Consider the following 19,417-nt stretch of genomic DNA (forward strand, 5'->3'; position numbering starts at 1 on the left):
TGAGCCCCCCTCTGTCCCCCGGGGACCCCCAGCCCCGCTCTGAGCCCCCCTCTGTCCCCCCGGGGACCCCCAGCCCCGCTCTGAGCCCCCCGATGTCCCCCCGGGGACCCCCAGCCCCGCTCTGAGCCCCCCTATGTCCCCCCGGGGACCCCCAGCCCCACTCTGAGCCCCCCGATGTCCCCCCGGGGACCCCCAGCCCCGCTCTGAGCCCCCCGATGTCCCCCCGGGACCCCCAGCCCCGCTCTGAGCCCCCCGATGTCCTCCGGGGACCCCCAGCCCCGCTCTGAGCCCCCCGATGTCCCCCCGGGGACCCCCAGCCCCGCTCTGAGCCCCCCGATGTCCCCCTGGGGACCCCCAGCCCCGCTCTGAGCCCCCCTCTGTCCCCCCGGGGACCCCCAGCCCCTCTCTGAGCCCCCCTCTGTCCCCCCAGGGACCCCCAGCCCCGCTCTGAGCCCCCCAATGTCCCCCCGGGGACCCCCAGCCCCGCTCTGAGCCCCCCCATGTGCCCCCGGGACCCCCAGCCCCACTCTGAGCCCCCCGATGTCCCCCCGGGGACCCCCAGCCCCACTCTGAGCCCCCTGATGTCCCCCGGGGACCCCCAGCCCCGCTCTGAGCCCCCCGATGTCCCCCTGGGGACCCCCAGCCCCGCTCTGAGCCCCCCTCTGTCCCCCCGGGGACCCCCAGCCCCGCTCTGAGCCCCCCGATGTCCCCCTGGGGACCCCCAGCCCCGCTCTGAGCCCCCCGCTGTCCCCCCGGGGACCCCCAGCCCCGCTCTGAGCCCCCCGATGTCCCCCTGGGGACCCCCAGCCCCTCTCTGAGCCCCCCTCTGTCCCCCCAGGGACCCCCAGCCCCGCTCTGAGCCCCCCAATGTCCCCCCGGGGACCCCCAGCCCCGCTCTGAGCCCCCCAATGTGCCCCCGGGACCCCCAGCCCCACTCTGAGCCCCCCGATGTCCCCCCGGGGACCCCCAGCCCCGCTCTGAGCCCCTCTCTGCCCCCCGGGGACCCCCAGCCCCACTCTGAGCCCCCCGATGTCCCCCCGAGGCTTGGGGACCCCCAGCCCCGCTCTGAGCCCCCCAATGTGCCCCCGGGACCCCCAGCCCCACTCTGAGCCCCTCTCTGTCCCCCGGGGACCCCCAGCCCCGCTCTGAGCCCCCCTCTGTCCCCCTGGGGCCCCCCAGCCCCGCTCTGAGCCCCCCGATGTCCCCGCAGAGCAAGAGGGGAAGGTGTGTGACCCGCTGTGCTCGGCCGAGGGCTGCTGGGGGCCCGGCCCCGGGCAGTGCCTGTCCTGCCGCTACTACAGCCGGAGGGGCGTCTGCGTGTCCACCTGCCGCTTCACCGAGGGGTCAGCGGGGCACGGGGGGCACGGGGGGCACGGGGGGCACGGGGGGCACGGGGGGCACGGCGGGATAAAGGGGACAAGGGGGACGCGTGGGGAGAGCGGGGCACGGGGGCGCAGGGGAGCAGGGGCACGAGGGGTCAAGGGGGGCACGGGGGACACAGGGGGCACGGGGACGTGGAGATGGACACTGCAGGAGGGACCCCAGGGTGGGATGGACACTGCAGGAGGGACCCCAGGGTGGGATGGACACCGCAGGAGGGACCCCAGGGTGGGATGGACACTGCAGGAGGGGACCCCAGGGTGGGATGGACACTGCTGATGACCCCAGGGTGGGATGGACACTGCAGGAGGGACCCCAGGGTGGGATGGACACTGAAGGAGGGGACCCCAGGGTGGGACGGACACTGCTGATGACCCCAGGGTGGGATGGACACTGCAGGAGAGGACCCCAGGGTGGGATGGACACTGCTGATGACCCCAGGGTGGGACGGACACTCCTGATGACCCCAGGGTGGGATGGACACTGCAGGAGGGGACCCCAGGGTGGGATGGACACTGCTGATGACCCCAGGGTGGGACGGACACTCCTGATGACCCCAGGGTGGGATGGACACTGCAGGAGGGACCCCAGGGTGGGATGGACACTGCTGATGACCCCAGGGTGGGATGGACACTGCTGATGACCCCAGGGTGGGATCGACACTGAAGGAGGGGACCCCAGGGTGGGATGGACACTCCTGATGACCCCAGGGTGGGATGGACGCTGCTGATGACCCCAGGGTGGGACGGACACTGCTGATGACCCCAGGGTGGGATGGACACTGCAGGAGGGGACCCCAGGGTGGGATGGACACTGCAGGAGGGGACCCCAGGGTGGGATGGACACTGCTGATGACCCCAGGGTGGGATGGACACTGCAGGAGGGACCCCAGGGTGGGATGGACACTGCTGATGACCCCAGGGTGGGATGGACACTGCTGATGACCCCAGGGTGGGACGGACACTGCAGGAGGGGACCCCAGGGTGGGATGGACACTGCAGGAGGGGACCCCAGGGTGGGATGGACACTGCAGGAGGGACCCCAGGGTGGGATGGACACCGCAGGAGGGGACCCCAGGGTGGGATGGACACTGCTGATGACCCCGGGGTGGGACGGACACTGCAGGAGGGGACCCCAGGGTGGGATGGACACTGCAGGAGGGACCCCAGGGTGGGACGGACACCGCAGGAGGGGACCCCAGGGTGGGACGGACACTGCAGGAGGGGACCCCAGGGTGGGATGGACACTGCTGATGACCCCAGGGTGGGATGGACACGGCAGGAGGGGACCCCAGGGTGGGATGGACACTGCTGATGACCCCAGGGTGGGATGGACACTGCAGGAGGGGACCCCAGGGTGGGACGGACACTGCAGGAGGGGACCCCAGGGTGGGATGGACACTCCTGATGACCCCAGGATGGGACGGACACTGCAGGAGGGGACCCCAGGGTGGGATGGACACTCCTGATGACCCCAGGGTGGGATGGACACTCCTGATGACCCCAGGGTGGGACGGACACTGCAGGAGGGGACCCCAGGGTGGGATGGACACTGCAGGAGGGACCCCAGGGTGGGATGGACACTGCTGATGACCCCAGGGTGGGACGGACACCGCTGCTGCTGCCCGTGGGGTGGCACAGTCGCCGCCGGGCGGGCGCGGTGACGCTGCCCGGTGTCCCCAGGGACACGCGGGAGTTCTCGCAGGACGGCGAATGCTCCGAGTGCCACCCCGAGTGCGAGCGCATCGAGGGCGGGCCCACCTGCAACGGCTCGGTACGGGGACCCCAGACCCCGCCCTGAGCCCCCCCTTTGTCCCTCTGAGCCTCGGGGACCCCAGACCCTGCCCTGAGCCCCCCCTTTGTCCCTCTGAGCCTCGGGGACCCCCAGACCCTGCCCCGAGCCCCCCTTTGTCCCTCTGAGCCTCGGGGACCCCCAGACCCCGCCCTGAGCCCCCCTTTGTCCCTCTGAGCCTCGGGGACCCCCAGACCCTGCCCCGAGCCCCCCTTTGTCCCTCTGAGCCTCGGGGACCCCCAGACCCTGCCCCGAGCCCCCCTTTGTCCCTCTGAGCCACGGTGACCCCCAGCCCCTGTCATGAGCCCCCCTTTGTCCCTCCAAGGCTCGGTGACCCCCAGACCCCGCCCTGAGCCCCCCTTTGTCCCTCTGAGCCTCGGGGACCCCCAGACCCCGCCCTGAGCCCCCCTTTGTCCCTCTGAGCCTCGGGGACCCCCAGACCCTGTCATGAACCCCCCTTTGTCCCTTCGAGCCACGGGGACCCCCAGCCCCTGTCATGACCCCCCTTTGTCCCTCCAAGGCTCGGTGACCCCCAGACCCCGCCCTGAGCCCCCCTTTGTCCCTCCGAGCCACGGGGACCCCCAGACCCTGCCCCGAGCCCCCCCTTTGTCCCTCCAAGGCTCGGGGACCCCCAGACCCCGCCCTGAGCCCCCCTTTGTCCCTCCAAGGCTCCGTGACCCCCAGACCCCGCCCTGAGCCCCCCTTTGTCACTCCGAGCCACGGGGACCCCCAGCCCCGCTCCGAGCCCCCCCTTTGTCGCCGCTGTCCCCTCCGCGGGTCCCCACACGTGTCCCCACCCCCCCGCAGGGCGCCGACACCTGCACGCGCTGTGCCCACTATCGCGACGGGCCGCACTGCGTGGAGCGATGTCCCGACGGAGTCCTGGGCGAGCGCGGCCCCATCTACAAATTCCCCGACGGCGGCCGCGAGTGCCGGGCCTGCCACGAGAACTGCACCCGGGGGTGGGCCCGGGGGGGCACCGGGGGGCCCAGGACATCGCTGGGGGGCAGGGTGGGGGTCCTGAGACCTCACTGGGGGGCCCAGGGCATCATTTGGGGGTCCTGAGACCTCACTGGGGGGCCCAGGGCATCATATGGGGGTCCTGAGACCTCACTGGGGGACCCAGGACATCATTTGGGGGGCAGGGTGGGGGTCCTGAGACCTCACTGGGGGGCCCAGGACATCATTTGGGGGGCAGGGTGGGGGTCCTGAGACCTCACTGGGGGTCCCAGGACATCATTTGGGGGGCAGGGTGGGGGTCCTGAGACCTCACTGGGGGGCCCAGGACATCATTTGGGGGGCAGGGTGGGGGTCCTGAGACCTCAGTGGGGGTCCCAGGACATCATTTGGGGGGCAGGGTGGGGGTCCTGAGACCTCACTGGGGGGCCCAGGACATCATTTGGGGGGCAGGGTGGGGGTCCTGAGACCTCACTGGGGGTCCCAGGACATCATTTGGGGGGCAGGGTGGGGGTCGTGAGACCTCACTGGGGGTCCCAGGACATCATTTGGGGGTCCTGAGACCTCACTGGGGGGCCCAGGACATCATTTGGGGGGCAGGGTGGGGGTCCTGAGACCTCACTGGGGGGCCCAGGACATCATTTGGGGGGCAGGGTGGGGGTCCTGAGACCTCATTGGGGGAAAGATGGGGGGGCCCGGGGCTGGCTGGGGGGCTCGGGACCCTGATGGGGGGTAGGTTGGGGGTCTGGGGACCTCGTTGGGGGCAGGTTGGGGATCCGGGGATCCCATGGGGGGCAGGTTGGGGGTCCCGAGACTCATTGGGGGCAGATTGGGGGTCCCAAGGGCAGATTGGGGGTCCCAAGGGCAGACTGGGGAGCCCAGAACACTGCGGGGGAAAGGCTGGGGGGGGGGGGCAAGACCCTGCTGGGGAGGAGGTCGGGGGTCCCGAGACTCATTTGGGGCAGGGTTGGGGGACCCAGGACCCCATGGGGGGCAGGTTGGGGGTCCCAGGTGCCCGCTGGGGGGGGGTCCCACACCGGCTGACCCCCGGCTCCGTCTCTCAGGTGCGTGGGGCCGCTGCTGCGGGACTGCCTGGGGGACACCCTGCCCGTGTCCAGGTACGGGGGGGGCTGGGACATCCCGGGGGGGGCTGGGAAGACCCCAAAAGGCTGCGGGGACATCCCGGGGGGTGCGGGGACATCCCGGGGGGGACTGGGGGGACATCCCGGGGGTGCGGGGACATCCCGAGGGGGGCTGTGGGGACCCCAAAAGGCTGCGGGGACATCCTGGAGGGGGCTGTGGGGACATCCCGTGCCATCCCGTGCCATCCCGTGCCATCCCGTGCCCGCCAGCCCGGGCTTGGGGCACATCCCCAGGGCCGGGGTGGGGGCGCAGAGGGTGTGGGGTCCTGCCAGGACCTGGCGGGTCCTGCCAGGCGCTGAGCCGAGCCCCGTCCCCTGTCCCGGTCCCGGTCCCGGTCCCGCCCCGGTCCCGCAGGCGGACCCCGACGCTGGTGGCGGTCATGGTGGTCGGCGGGGGCTTCCTCTCCTGCTCGCTCGTGCTGCTGGCGCTGCTCTACTGGCGGGGGAAGAAGATCCAGAAGAAGCGGGCGATGCGGCGCTACCTGGAGAGGGGCGAGGTCAGCGCCGGCAGCACCGGGAGAGCCCCCGGGAACGGCCCCGGGATGGCGGGGAGGGGGTGGGACCCGTCCCGTTGCCGTGTCCCGCCTGGCTGGAGCCGTGTCCGTCCCTCGCCAGCCCCGTTCCCGGCTGTGTCCATCTCTGCGGCCGGCCCGGTCTCGCTCTGCATCCTCACCCTGCTCTGCTCCTGTCCCCGTCCTTGTCCCCATCCCCATCCCATCCCATCCCTGTTCCCATCCCATCCCATCCCTGTTCCCATCCTCATCCCATCCCATCCCATCCCATCCCATCCCATCTCATCCCTGTCCCATCCCCATCCCCATCCCCATCCCATCCCATCCCATCCCATCCCATCCCATCTCATCCCTGTCCCATCCCCATCCCCATCCCATCCCATCCCCATCCCATCCCATCCCATCCCATCCCATCCCATCCCATCTCATCCCATCTCATCCCATCCCCATCCCCATCCCATCCCATCCCATCCCCATCCCCATCCCCATCCCCATCCCATCCCCATCCCCATCCCATCCCATCCCATCCCCATCCCATCCCCATCCCATCCCATCCCATCCCATCCCATCCCATCCCATCCCATCCCATCCCATCCCATCCCATCCCATCCCCATCCCATCCCCATCCCATCCCATCCCATCCCATCCCATCCCCATCCCATCCCATCCCCATCCCATCCCCATCCCATCCCATCCCATCCCCATCCCCATCCCCATCCCCATCCCATCCCATCCCATCCCATCCCATCCCATCCCATCCCATCCCATCCCCATCCCATCCCATCCCCATCCCATCCCATCCCATCCCATCCCATCCCATCCCCATCCCATCCCCATCCCCATCCCCATCCCCATCCCCATCCCATCCCATCCCATCCCATCCCATCCCATCCCATCCCCATCCCATCCCATCCCATCCCATCCCCATCCCATCCCATCCCATCCCATCCCATCCCCATCCCATCCCCATCCCCGTTCCCATTCCCGCTCCCTGTCCCGTCCCCATCCCCATCCCCGTCCCCGTCCCCGTTCCCGTTCCCGTTCCCACTCCGTGTCCCGCCCGGCAGAGCCTGGAGCCGCTGGATCCCAGTGAAAAAGCCAACAAGGTCCTGGCCCGGATCTTCAAGGAGACGGAGCTGAAGCGCCTCAAGGTCCTGGGCTCCGGCGTCTTCGGCACCGTGCACAAGGTGGGGGGGATTTGGGGAGGGGGTCGGGGGGGCTGAGGTGCCATCCCATCAATCCCATAAATCCCATCCCATAAATCCCATAAATCCCATCCCAATCCCATCCCATAAATCCCATCCCAATCCCATCCCAATCCCATCTCAATCCGTCCCATCCCATAAATCCCATCCCATCGCAATCCATCCCGTCCCATCCCATCCCATCAATCCTATAAATCCCATAAATCCCATCCCATCCCAATCCATCCCGTCCCATCCCAATCCATCCCATCCCAATCCCATCCTATAAATCCCATAAATCCCATTCCATCCCATCCTATAAATCCCATAAATTCCATAAATCCCATCCCAATCCCATCTCAATCCATGCCATCCCATAAATCCCATAAATCCCATCCCAATCCATCCCATCCCATCCCATCAATCCTATAAATCCCATAAATCTATCCCATCCCATCAATCCCATCCCATCCCATCAATCCCATCAATCCCATCCCATCAATCCCATCCCATCTCAATCCATGCCATCCCATCAATCCCATAAATCCCATCCCAATCCATCCCATCCCACCAATCCTATAAATCCCATAAATCTATCCCATAAATGCCATCCCATCCCATCAATCCCATCCCACCAATCCCATCCCATCCCATCAATCCCATCAATCCCATCCCATCCCATCCCACCAATCCCACCAATCCCATCCCATCCCATCCCATCCCATCCCATCCCATCCCATCCCATCCCATCCCACCAATCCCATCCCAATCCATCAATCCCATCCCACCAATCCCATCCCATCCCATCAATCCCATCAATCCCATCCCATCCCATCCCACCAATCCCACCAATCCCATCCCATCCCATCCCATCCCATCCCACCAATCCCATCCCAATCCATCAATCCCATCCCATCCCATCCCATCAATCCCATCCCATCCCATCAATCCCATCCCAATCCCAATCCCACCCCCTCAGGGTATCTGGATCCCGGACGGGGATTCCATCAAGATCCCGGTGAGCATCAAGGTGATCCAGGACTGGAGCGGGCAGCAATCCTTCCACGCCGTCACCGACGTGAGTGCCCCGGGGAGGGGAGGGCTCTGGGGGGGCCCTGGGGGGGCTCCGGGGGTCCCCCTCGGTTCGGGGGGGGCTGAGGGTGCTCCAGGGCTGCTTCGGGGGGGCTCTGAGGTGGCTCCGGGGTCCCGCTGGGGCTGGGGGCTGGGTTCTGGGGGGGCTCTGGGGGTGCTCCGGGGGTGCTCCAGGTGTCCCCCTGGAACCGGGGGTGCTCTGGGTGTCCCCCCCCTGGAACCGGGGGTGCTCCGGGGGTGCTCCGGGGGTGCTCCGGGTATCCCCCTGGAACTGGGAGTGGTCCGAGGGTGCTCTGGGGGTGCTCCAGGTGTCCCCCTGGAACCGGGGGTGCTCCGGGGGTGCTCCAGGGGTGCTGCCCGTGTCCCCCTGGGGTCGGGGGTGCTCCGGGGGTGCTCTGGGTGTCCCCCTGGAACCGGGGGTGCTCCGGGGGTGCTCTGGGTGTCCCCCCCTGGAACTGGGGATGCTCCGGGGGTGCTCCAGGGGTGCTCCAGGTGTCCCCCTGGAACCGGGGGTGCGCTGGGTGTCCCCCCCCTGGAACCGGGGGTGCTCCGGGGGTGCTCCAGGGGTGCTCCGGCGGTGCTGCCCGTGTCCCCCTGGGGTTGGGGATGCTCCGGGGGTGTTCTGGGTATCCCCCTGGAACTGGGGGTGGTCCGGGGGTGCTCCAGGGGTGCTCCAGGTGTCCCCCTGGAACCGGGGGTGCTCTGGGTGTCCCCCCCCTGGAACCGGGGATGCTCCAGGGGTGCTCCGGGGGTGCTCCGGGTGTCCCCCCTGGAACTGGGGGTGCTCCGGGGGTGCTCCGGGGGTGCTGACCGTGTCCCCCTGGAACCGGGGGTGCGCTGGGTGTCCCCCCCCTGGAACCGGGGGTGCTCTGGGGGTGCTCCGGGGGTGCTGCCCGTGTCCCCCTGGGGTCGGGGCTGCTCCGGGGGTGTTCTGGGTATCCCCCTGGAACTGGGGGTGCTCCGGGGGTGCTCTGGGGGTGCTCCAGGGGTGCTCCAGGGGTGCTCCAGGTGTCCCCCTGGAACCGGGGGTGCTCTGGGTGTCCCCCCCCTGGAACCGGGGATGCTCCAGGGGTGCTCCGGGGGTGCTCCAGGTGTCCCCCCTTGGAACCGGGGATGCTCCAGGGGTGCTCCGGGGGTGCTGACCGTGTCCCCCCCTGGAACCGGGGGTGCTCCGGGGGTGCTCCGCGGGTGCTGACCGTGTCCCCCCAGCACATGCTGGCCATCGGCAGCCTGGACCACTCGTACATCGTGCGCCTGCTGGGCATCTGCCCGGGCCCGCAGCTGCAGCTGGTGACGCAGCTGCTGCCGCTGGGCTCCCTGCTCGAGTACGTGCGCAAGAACCGCGACTCCATCAGCCCCCAGCTGCTGCTCAACTGGTGCGTCCAGGTGGCCAAGGTCAGTCCCCCGCAGCGGTTTTGGGGTTTTTCCTGCCCTCCCCGCTGCCGCTGAGCCGAATGCTCCCCCTTTTTGCAGGGGATGTACTACCTGGAGGAGCACCGCATGGTGCACCGCAACCTGGCCGCCCGCAACGTGCTGCTCAAGTCGCCCAGCCAGGTGCAGGTAGCTGATTTTGGGATCGCCGACCTGCTCTACCCCGATGACAAGAAGTATTTCTACAACGAGGTCAAGGTGGGGCTTGCTGGGGATGCCCTGAGCTGTGGGATCCCCCCCAGTCCCATCCCCTTTGTGTTCCCAGTGCTCAAGGATGTCCCATCCCCTCCGTGCCACCCACCAGGACACCCCAAACCCGTCCCTTTGCGTTCTCAGGGATGTCCCATCCCATCTGTGCCACCCACCCCGACCCCCTGAGACCCCCTGAATCCCATCCCCTCCTTGTCCCCAGCACCCAGGGATGCCCCATCCTGCACCCCCAGGACCCCCAAAATCCCATTCCCTGTGTCCCCGGCACCCAGGGATGCCCCACCCTGCACCCCTGGGACCCCCAAAATCCCATTCCCTGTGTCCCCGGCACCCAGGGATGCCCCACCCTGCACCCCTGGGACCCCCAAAATCCCATCCCCTCCTTGTCCCCACCACCCAGGGATGTCCCATCCCCTCTGTGCCACCCCTCCTGCACCCCCAGGACCCCCAAAATCCCATTCCCTGTGTCCCCAGCACCCAGGGATGTCCCATCCCCTCTGTGCCACCCGTCCTGCACCCCCAGGACCCCCAAAATCCCATTCCCTGTGTCCCCGGCACCCAGGGATGTCCCACCCTGCACCCCTGGGACCCCCAAAATCCCATCCCCTCCTTGTCCCCACCACCCAGGGATGCCCCACCCTGCACCCCTGGGACCCCCAAAATCCCATCCCCTCCTTGTCCCCACCACCCAGGGGTGTCCCACCCCCTCTCTACCACCCGTCCTGCACCTCCAGGACACCCCAAACCCATCCCTTTGTGTTCTCAGAGATGTCCCATCCTCTCTGTTCTGCCTGTCCTACACCCCTGGGACCTCCTGAGTTGTGGGATCCCCCAAATCCCATCCCCTCCATGTTCCCAGCACCCAGGGATGTTCCATCCCCTCTGGTCCTGCGCCCCTCGGAGACCCTGAATCCCATCCCAGAGATGTCCCATCCCCTCCGTGTCACCCACCCTGCACCCCCAGGACGCCCAAAATCCCATTCCCTGTGTCCCCAGCACCCAGGGATGTCCCACCCCCTCCGTGCCACCCGTCCTGCACCCCCAGGACCCCCAAAATCCCATTCCCTGTGTCCCCAGCACCCAGGAATGTCCCACCCCCTCCGTGTCACCCACCCCGCACCCCTGGGGGCCCCAAAATCCCACCCCCTCCATATCCCATCCCCTCTCTTCTGCCCATCCCGCACCTCCAGGACCCCCTGCGTGCCACCCCCTCCGTGTCCCCTGCCCCGTGGGGTGTCCCCTCCTTGTCCCCGTGTCCCACTCCCCCTTTTCCCGCAGACTCCCATCAAGTGGATGGCGCTGGAGAGCATCCACTTCGGGAAGTACACGCACCAGAGCGACGTCTGGAGCTACGGTGAGCGGTCCCCCCGTGTCCCCCCGTGTCCCCCCGTGTCCCCGCGGGGCTCACGGGGCCTCTCCCCGCCCCAGGGGTGACACTGTGGGAGATGATGACGTTCGGGGCCGAGCCCTACGCCGGCATCCGCCTGGCAGAGGTGCCCGACCTGCTGGAGAAGGGGGAGCGGCTCTCGCAGCCCCAGATCTGCACCATCGACGTCTACATGGTGATGGTGAAATGTGAGTGTCCCCAGAGCTGTCCCCAGAGCTGTCCCCAACCCTGGGCAGGCTCCTGCTGCTGTCCCCAGAGCTGTCCCCATCCTCATCCCTGGCTCCTGCTGCTGTCCCCAGAGCTGTCCCTGTTCCCTGGAGGGTCCTGCTCCAGTTCCCATCCCCATCCTGCTGCTGTCCCCAACCCTGGACATGTCCTGCCGCTGTCCCCAACCCTGGACAGGTCCTGCCGCTGTCCCCAGAGCTGTCCCAGTTCCCAGGAGGATCCTGTCCCTGTCCTCATCCCCATCCCCGGCTCCTGCTGCTGTCCCCAGAGCTGTGCCCAGCCCTGGACAGGTCCTGATGCTGTCTCCGGAGCTGTCCCCGTTCCCAGGAGGGTCCTGTCCCTGTCCCTGTCCCTGTCCCAGTTCCCAGGAGGGTCCTGTCCCCATCCCCATCCCCGGCTCCTGCCGCTGTCCCCAACCCTGGGCAGGCTCCTGCCGCTGTCCCCAGAGCTGTCCCTGTTCCCTGGAGGGTCCTGCTCCAGTTCCCATCCCCATCCTGCCGCTGTCGCCAGCCCCAGAAATGTCCTGCTGCTGTCCCCAGAGCTGTCCCCAACCCTGGGCAGGCTCCTGCTGCTGTCCCCAGAGCTGTGCCCAGCCTTGGACAGGTCCTGCTGCTGTCTTCGGAGCTGTCCCCGTTCCCAGGAGGATCCTGTCCCTGTCCCTGTCCCCGTCCCTGTCCCCGTTCCCAGGAGGATCCTGTCCCTATTCCCAGGAGGATCCTGTCCCTGTCCCTGTCCCTGTCCCCATTCCCAGGAGGATCCTGTCCCCGTCCCCATTCCCAGGAGGATCCTGTCCCTGTCCCTGTCCCCGTCCCTGTCCCTGTCCCCATGCCCAGGAGGATCCTGTCCCTGTCCCCGTCCCTGTCCCTGTCCCCATTCCCAGGAGGATCCTGTCCCTGTCCCCGTCCCTGTCCCTGTCCCCATGCCCAGGAGGATCCTGTCCCCATTCCCAGGAGGATCCTGTCCCTGTCCCTGTCCCTGTCCCTGTCCCCATGCCCAGGAGGATCCTGTCCGTGTCCCTGTCCCTGTCCCCATTCCCAGGAGGATCCTGTCCCTGTCCCTGTCCCTGCCCCTGTCCCTATTCTCAGGAGGATCCTGTCCCTGTCCCTGTCCCTGCCCTGTCCCTGTCCCATCCAGGAGGATCCTGTCCCTGTCCCTGTCCCTGTCCCTGTCCCTGTCCCCATTCCCAGGAGGATCCTGTCCCTGTCCCTGTCCCTGTCCCTGTCCCTGTCCCCATTCCCAGGAGGATCCTGTCCCTGTCCCTGTCCCTGTCCCTGTCCCCGTCCCTGTCCCTGTCCCCATTCCCAGGAGGATCCTGTCCCTGTCCCTGTCCCTGTCCCCATTCCCAGGAGGATCCTGTCCCTGTCCCCACCCCCGGCTCCTGCCGCTGTCCCCAACCCCGGGCAGATTCCTGCTCCTGTCCTCACCTCTGTCCCCACCCCCGGGGCCAGATCCCGGTCCTGTCCCGGTCCCAGCCGTGTCCCCACCCCCAGGGTGGCTCCTGCCCGTGTCCCCACCCCCCCCGTGACCGTGTCCCCGCTGTGCCCCCCGCCCCCCAGGCTGGATGATCGATGAGAACATCCGCCCCACCTTCAAGGAGCTGGCCAACGAGTTCACCCGCATGGCCCGGGACCCGCCGCGCTACCTGGTCATCAAGGTGAGCCCCCAGACCCCCCAGAGCCCCCCAGAGCCCCCCAGAGCTACCTGGTCATCAAGGTGAGCCCCCCGAGCCCCCCAGAGCCCCCCAGAGCTACCTGGTCATCAAGGTGAGCCCCCGGCCCCCCCCAGAGCCCCCCAGAGCTACCTGGTCATCAAGGTGAGCCCCCCAGATCCCCCCAGAGCCCCCCAGAGCTACCTGGTCATCAAGGTGAGCCCCCCGAGCCCCCCAGAGCCCCCCAGAGCTACCTGGTCATCAAGGTGAGCCCCCCGAGCCCCCCAGAGCCCCCCAGAGCTACCTGGTCATCAAGGTGAGCCCCCCGGCCCCCCCCAGAGCCCCCCAGAGCTACCTGGTCATCAAGGTGAGCCCCCAGACCCCCCAGAGCCCCCCAGAGCCCCCCAGAGCCCCCCAGAGCTACCTGGTCATCAAGGTGAGCCCCCCCAGATCCCCCCAGAGCCCCCCAGAGCTACCTGGTCATCAAGGTGAGCCCCCGGCCCCCTCCAGAGCCCCCCAGAGCTACCTATGGTCATCAAGGTGAGCCCCAGACCCCCCAGAGCCCCCCAGAGCTACCTGGTCATCAAGGTGAGCCCCCCAGATCCCCCCAGAGCCCCCCAGAGCTACCTGGTCATCAAGGTGAGCCCCCCCAGATCCCCCCAGAGCCCCCCAGAGCTACCTGGTCATCAAGGTGAGCCCCCCAGAGCCCCCCCAGAGCCCCCCAAACCCCCCCCCCAATACCTGGTCATCAAGGTGAGCCCCCAGAGCCCCCCAGACCCGAACTGGGACCCCCCCCCGTGTTACCTGGTGGTCAAGGTGAGCCCCCCCCCCCGCAGCAGGAGAGCGGGGCCGCGCCCCCCGCCGAGCCCCCCACCCTCAGTGACAAGGAGCTGGACGAGGTGGAGACGCTGGAGCTGGAGGAGGAGGAGGAGCTGGAGCCCTTCGGCCTCGGGCCCGGGCTGTGCCCGCAGCGCCCGCGGGGCAGCTGCGCCCGGGTGAGGCCCGAGCGGGGCTGGGGGCGCCGGGGGGCTCGGGGGGCTCTGGGGATGCGGCTTGGGGTGTGGCACGGGGGCTTGGGGTGTGGCACGGGGTCCTGGAAGATGGCACGGGGTCCTGGGATGTGACACGGGGTCCTGGGATGTGGCACGGGGTCCTGGGGTGTCACACGGGGTCCTGGGATGTGGCACGAGGTCCTGGAAGATGGCACGGGGTCCTGGGATGTGACACGGGGTCCTGGGATGTGGCACGGGGTCCTGGAAGATGGCACGGGGTCCTGGGATGTGACACGGGGTCCTGGGATGTGGCACGGGGTCCTGGAAGATGGCACGGGGTCCTGGGATGTGACACGGGGTCCTGGGATGTGACACGGGGTCCTGGAAGATGACAACAGGGTCCTGGGGTGTCACACGGGGTCCTGGAAGATGGCACGGGGTCCTGGGGTGTCACACGGGGTCCTAGGATGTGGCACGGGGTCCTGGAAGATGACACAGGGTCCTGGGATGTGACACAGGGTCCTGGAAGATGACACAGGGTCTTGGGATGTGGCACGGGGTCCAGGGATGTCACATGGGGTCCTGGAAGATGCCAACAGGGTCCTGGGGTGTGACACGGGGTCCTGGGGTGTGACACGGGGTCCTGGAAGATGACACGGGGTCCTGGGGTGTCACACGGGGTCCTGGAAGATGACAAGGTCCTGGAAGATGGTACGGGGTCCTGGGGTGTGACACGGGGTCCTGGGGTGTGACACGGGGTCCCAGAATGTGCCACAAGGGACATTCCGAGCCCCCCACGGGGGGGGGGATCTGGAGCCAACCCCTGCTCTGCCCCCTCCCCCCCCCAGTCGCCCCCTCCCCGCCCTGCCAGGACCCCCCGCCCCATTCCCGCAGCAGAGAGGGGGTCCCTGTCCCCGTGTCCCCCGCGTCCCCTGCTCTGTCCCCCTGTCCCCGTGTCCCCCGTGTCCCCTGCTCTGTCCCCCTGTCCCCCTGCCCCCCTGTCCCAGTGTCCCCCTGTCCCCCGTCCCCTGTCCCAGTGTCCCCCTGTCCCCCTGCCCCCCTGTCCCAGTGTCCCCCTGTCCCCCTGCCCCCCTGTCCCAGTGTCCCCCTGTCCCCCTGTCCCCTGTCCCTCTGCCCCCGTCCCCGTGTCCCCCTGTCCCCGTGTCCCCCTGTCCCAGTGTCCCCCTGCCCCCCTGTCCCCCTGCCCCCCTGTCCCAGTGTCCCCCTGTCCCCCTGTCCCCGTGCCCCCTGTCCCTCTGTCCCTCTGTCCCCGTGTCCCCCTGTCCCTGTGTCCCTGTGCCCCCCGTGTCCCCGTGCCCCCTGTCCCCCTGTCCCTGTGTCCCCGTGTCCCCCTGTCCCTGTGTCCCCGTGCCCCCCGTGTCCCCGTGCCCCCTGTCCCTGGCCGGTGCCAGCCCCGCCGTGTCCCCGCAGAGCCCCAGCCTGCTGAGCCCCCCCGCCGGGTACATCCCCATGAACCAGCCCGGCTTCACCCGAACGGTACCGGGGGCGCCTCGGGGGGCTCGGGGGAGGGGCTGGGGGGGCGACCGCGGGGTGCCAGGGTGGGGGCACAAAGGGGTGACATGGGGAGGGAGGCGGTGGAAGAGAGGTTGGGGTCCGCAGGGGTCCCCCGTGACCCCCGATGTCCCCAAGGGCGGGGGGTTGGGGTCCTTTTGGGGTCCCCCCCTGACCCCCGATGTCCCCAAGGGTGGGGGGTCCCAGGGCGGGATTGGGGTCCTCAGGGGTCCCCCCCTGACCCCCGCTGTCCCCAGGCCGGGGGGTCCCGGGGCGGGGTTGGGGTCCTCAGGGGTCCCCCCCGACCCCCGATGTCCCCAGGCTGGGGGGTCCCAGGGCGGGGTTGGGGTCCTTTTGGGGTCCCCCCCTGACCCCCAGTGTCCCCAAGGGTGGGGGGTCCCGGGGTGGGGGAAGGTGGACCAGAGGCAGGATTGGGGTCCTGTTGGGATCCCCCCCTGACCCCCGATGTCCCCAGGCTGGGGGGTCCCAGGGCGGGATTGGGGTCCTGTTGGGGTCCCCCCCTGTCCCCAGGCCGGGGTTGGGGTCCTGTTGGGGTCCACCCCTGTCCCCCGATGTCCCCAGGCCGGGGTTGGGGTCCTGTTGGGATCCCCCCCGGACCCCCGCTGTCCCCAGGCCGGGGGGTCCCAGGGCGGGGTTGGGGTCCTTTTGGGGTCCCCCCCTGACCCCCGCTGTCCCCAAGGGTGGAGGGGTCCCGGGGTGGGGGAAGGCGGACCAGAGGCAGGATTGGGGTCCTTTTGGGGTCCCCCCCTGACCCCCGATGTCCCCAGGCTGGGGGGTCCCAGGGCGGGATTGGGGTCCTGTTGGGGTCCCCCCCTGACCCCCGCTGTCCCCAGGCCGGGGTTGGGGTCCTTTTGGGATCCCCCCCTGACCCCCGCTGTCCCCAGGGCGGGATTGGGGTCCTGTTGGGATCCCCCCCTGACCCCCGCTGTCCCCAGGGCGGGGTTGGGGTCCTTTTGGGGTCCCCCCCTGACCCCCGCTGTCCCCAGGCCGGGGGGTCGCGGCCGCTGCGGCGGAGCCGTCAGGAGTCGCTGGGCCGGACGGTGTCCGAGTCGTCCGAGGGTCGCGGCACCGCCTCGGAGCTGGAGCTGGGCGAGGGGGGGTCCCTGGCCGGGAGCCTCTGCCGCAGCCTCCGCTCGCGGGGGGGGGACAGCGCGTACCTGTCCCAGCGCGAGAGCTTCCCCCCCCCGCCCCCCAGCTCCGAGGGCAGCGAGGAGGACCCCAATGGCTACGTCACCCCCAACTGCGCCCACCGTGGTGAGGAGGGGGCTTTAGGGGGTCCTGTGCCGTTGGATTGGGGTCTGGGGGCTCCCCCAGTCCCTGGGGGTTTTGGGGAGGGGGGGTCTTGTCCCGTTGGATTGGGGTCTGGGGGCTCCCCCATGTCTGGGGGGGTTTTGGGGAGGGGGGGGTCTTGTCCTGCTGGATTGGGGTCTGGGGGCTCCCCCATGTCTGGGGGGGTCCTTATGGGCTGGGGGGGTCCCATTCCCGCAGGGTTTGGGGTTGGGGGGCTCCTGTGGCTGGAGGGGGAATCCATCCCCTGGTTTTGGGGGTGGGGGGTCCCATCCGTGCAGGGTCTGGGGTCTGGGCTGGGGGGGATCATTTAGGGGATGCTCTTTTAGGGTCTGGGGTCCAAGGGGGGGTGTCACCATTTATGGGATGCTCTTTTAGGGTCTGGGGTCCAAGATGGGGGGGGCGCCATTTAGGGGATGCTCTTTTAGGGTCTGGGGTCCAAGATGGGGGGGGCGCCATTTAGGGGATGCTCTTTTAGGGTCTGGGGTCCGGGCTGGGGGGGTGTCACCATTTAGGGGATGCTCTTTTAGGGTCTGGGGTCCGGGCTGGGGGAGTGTCACCATTTAGGGGATGCTCTTTTAGGGTCTGGGGTCCAAGGGGGGGTGTCACCATTTAGGGGATGCTCTTTTAGGGTCTGGGGTCCAAGGGGGGGTGTCACCATTTAGGGGATGCTCTTTTAGGGTCTGGGGTCCGGGCTGGGGGGGGTGTCACCATTTATGGGATGCTCTTTTAGGGTCTGGGGTCCAAGGGGGGGGGATCATTTAGGGGATGCTCTTTTAGGGTCTGGGGTCCAAGAGGGGCAGATCATTTAGGGGATGCTGTTTTAGGGTCTGGGCTGGGGGGGTCACCATTTAGGGGATGCTCTTTTAGGGTCTGGGGTCCAAGGGGGGGTGTGTCACCATTTAGGGGATGCTCTTTTAGGGTCTGGGGTCCAAGATGGGGGGGGCGCCATTTAGGGGATGCTCTTTTAGGGTCTGGGGTCCAAGGGGGGGGTCACCATTTAGGGGATGCTCTTTTAGGGTCTGGGGTCCAAGATGGGGGGGTCACCATTTAGGGGATGCTCTTTTAGGGTCTGGGGTCCAAGAGGGGCAGATCATTTAGGGGATGCTCTTTAGGGTCTGGGGTCCAAGAGGGGGTGTCACCATTTAGGGGATGCTCTTTTAGGGTCTGGGGTCCAAGGGGGGAGGGGGCACCATTTAGGGGATGCTCTTTAGGGTCTGGGGTCCAAGAGGGGGGGATCATTTAGGGGATGCTCTTTTAGGGTCTGGGGTCCAAGAGGGGCGGATCATTTAGGGGATGCTCTTTTAGGGTTTTGACCTGGGATGAACCCAGGTGAGACCCCCCCTCCCCCCCCAAACCGAGGGTCCTGCGGGCAGCCAGGGGGACCCCAGGAGGGCTCGGGGGGGGGGGGGGGGGACCCCTGGCCGGTGTCTGACCCCCCCCTCCGCCCCCCAGATTCAGACCCCGCGGGGGTCTCGCTGCCGGAGCCGCAGGAGGAGGAGGAGGAGGAGTACGAGTACATGAACCGGCGCCCGGGGGGGGCCCCGGGAGCCCCCCAACCCCGGCCGGCCTCGCTGGAAGAGTTGGGCTACGAATACATGGAGGTGGGCTCAGAACCGGGGGGACCCCCGGGAGCCCCCTTAGGCCGGGGGGCACCGCAGCACGACGAGGATGAGGAGGACGAAGAAGAGGACTACGAGTACATGAACAAACAACCGCGGCTCAGCCGCTCGCTGGGCAGCGACCCCGGCGGGGGAGTTCCGGGACCCCCCCTCCCCCGGCACGACGGCTACACCGATATGAGACCGGGGGACACCTCGGCCACCTCCCCGGAGGAGGAAGAGGAGGAGGAGGACGATGAAGAGCAAGGCTACGAGGAGATGGACGCCGTGGTGACCCCGCGCTGCCCCGGCTGCCGCGGCCCCCCCGGGACCCCCATGAAGCCCCTGCGGAGTTTGGAAGCCTCGGACTGCGCCTTCGACAACCCCGATTATTGGCACAGCCGCCTCTTCGCCAAGGCCGATGCCCAGCGGACGTAGGGGACCCCCCCTCACCCCACCCCGGGACCCCTCACGTTGGATATGAAGGATCCCCCCTCCCATCGGGCGGAGGAGGGTCGGGGGTCTCAGCCCCTCCGGGGGCGGCTGTGGCCTCTCCCCTCCCTTCCCCCCACCCACTTTTTTTTTGTTTTGGGTAGGGGGGTGGGGGGGGCTGAGAGCACGCCGAGGTGGGGAGGGGGCAGCGGAGACCCCCTGCATCCCCCTCCCATCGTTTCTTTCCTCCCTGTCCCCCCACCCTCACTGAAGGTGCTCCCCCAAATCCCTCGGGGAGGGTCCCTAGCAGGGGCCGGGGGTCACCGGATGAGGTCAGACGGGATTTCTGAAGGACCCCAGACTCATTTTCAGGTTTCCCCATTCCCCGCTGCCACCGGAGTGAAGGTTTGGGGGTGGCCCCCCTCTCCCCCGGGGGAGGGGAGGGGGCGGTTCGCCCCCCGGGATCCCTTTTTGGGGTGTTTTCCCCGGTTTTTCGGGGGCTGCCCGGGTTAGGGGGGGGACACCCCCCACTCAGGGATCGCCCCCGGCCCCGGGGGTCGCGCGGGATGAGTGAAAATAAAGGAATTTGAGTAAAAGCGTCGGTGCTGCGGCT

The 19,417-nt window shown here is 68.5% G+C and overlaps 1 protein-coding gene across 3 annotated transcripts in view; it reads left to right on the forward strand.

Moving 5' to 3' along the window:
• The window catches only part of ERBB3 (erb-b2 receptor tyrosine kinase 3), a 32,586-nt gene extending 13,183 nt beyond the window's left edge, over window positions 1-19,403 (forward strand). For 2 of the 3 annotated variants that reach the window (XM_032094236.1, XM_032094238.1), the window contains exons 13-28: window positions 1,211-1,343; window positions 3,063-3,153; window positions 3,979-4,133; window positions 5,193-5,246; window positions 5,626-5,767; window positions 6,850-6,969; window positions 7,946-8,044; window positions 9,268-9,453; window positions 9,532-9,687; window positions 10,978-11,053; window positions 11,128-11,274; window positions 12,868-12,965; window positions 13,796-13,954; window positions 15,383-15,448; window positions 16,471-16,738; window positions 18,227-19,403. In XM_032094236.1, the coding sequence (XP_031950127.1) occupies window positions 1,211-1,343; window positions 3,063-3,153; window positions 3,979-4,133; window positions 5,193-5,246; window positions 5,626-5,767; window positions 6,850-6,969; window positions 7,946-8,044; window positions 9,268-9,453; window positions 9,532-9,687; window positions 10,978-11,053; window positions 11,128-11,274; window positions 12,868-12,965; window positions 13,796-13,954; window positions 15,383-15,448; window positions 16,471-16,738; window positions 18,227-18,810 (2,534 nt within the window). In that variant the 3' untranslated portion in view covers window positions 18,811-19,403. The remainder of the gene's footprint in view (window positions 1-1,210; window positions 1,344-3,062; window positions 3,154-3,978; window positions 4,134-5,192; window positions 5,247-5,625; window positions 5,768-6,849; window positions 6,970-7,945; window positions 8,045-9,267; window positions 9,454-9,531; window positions 9,688-10,977; window positions 11,054-11,127; window positions 11,275-12,867; window positions 12,966-13,795; window positions 13,955-15,382; window positions 15,449-16,470; window positions 16,739-18,226) is intronic. The other variant, XM_032094237.1, reaches the window with a different exon arrangement.
• Window positions 19,404-19,417: the final 14 nt, after the last annotated feature.

Source organism: Corvus moneduloides, chromosome 30 (genome assembly GCF_009650955.1).
Source record: "Corvus moneduloides isolate bCorMon1 chromosome 30, bCorMon1.pri, whole genome shotgun sequence".
Taxonomy (NCBI): Eukaryota; Metazoa; Chordata; class Aves; order Passeriformes; family Corvidae; genus Corvus; species Corvus moneduloides.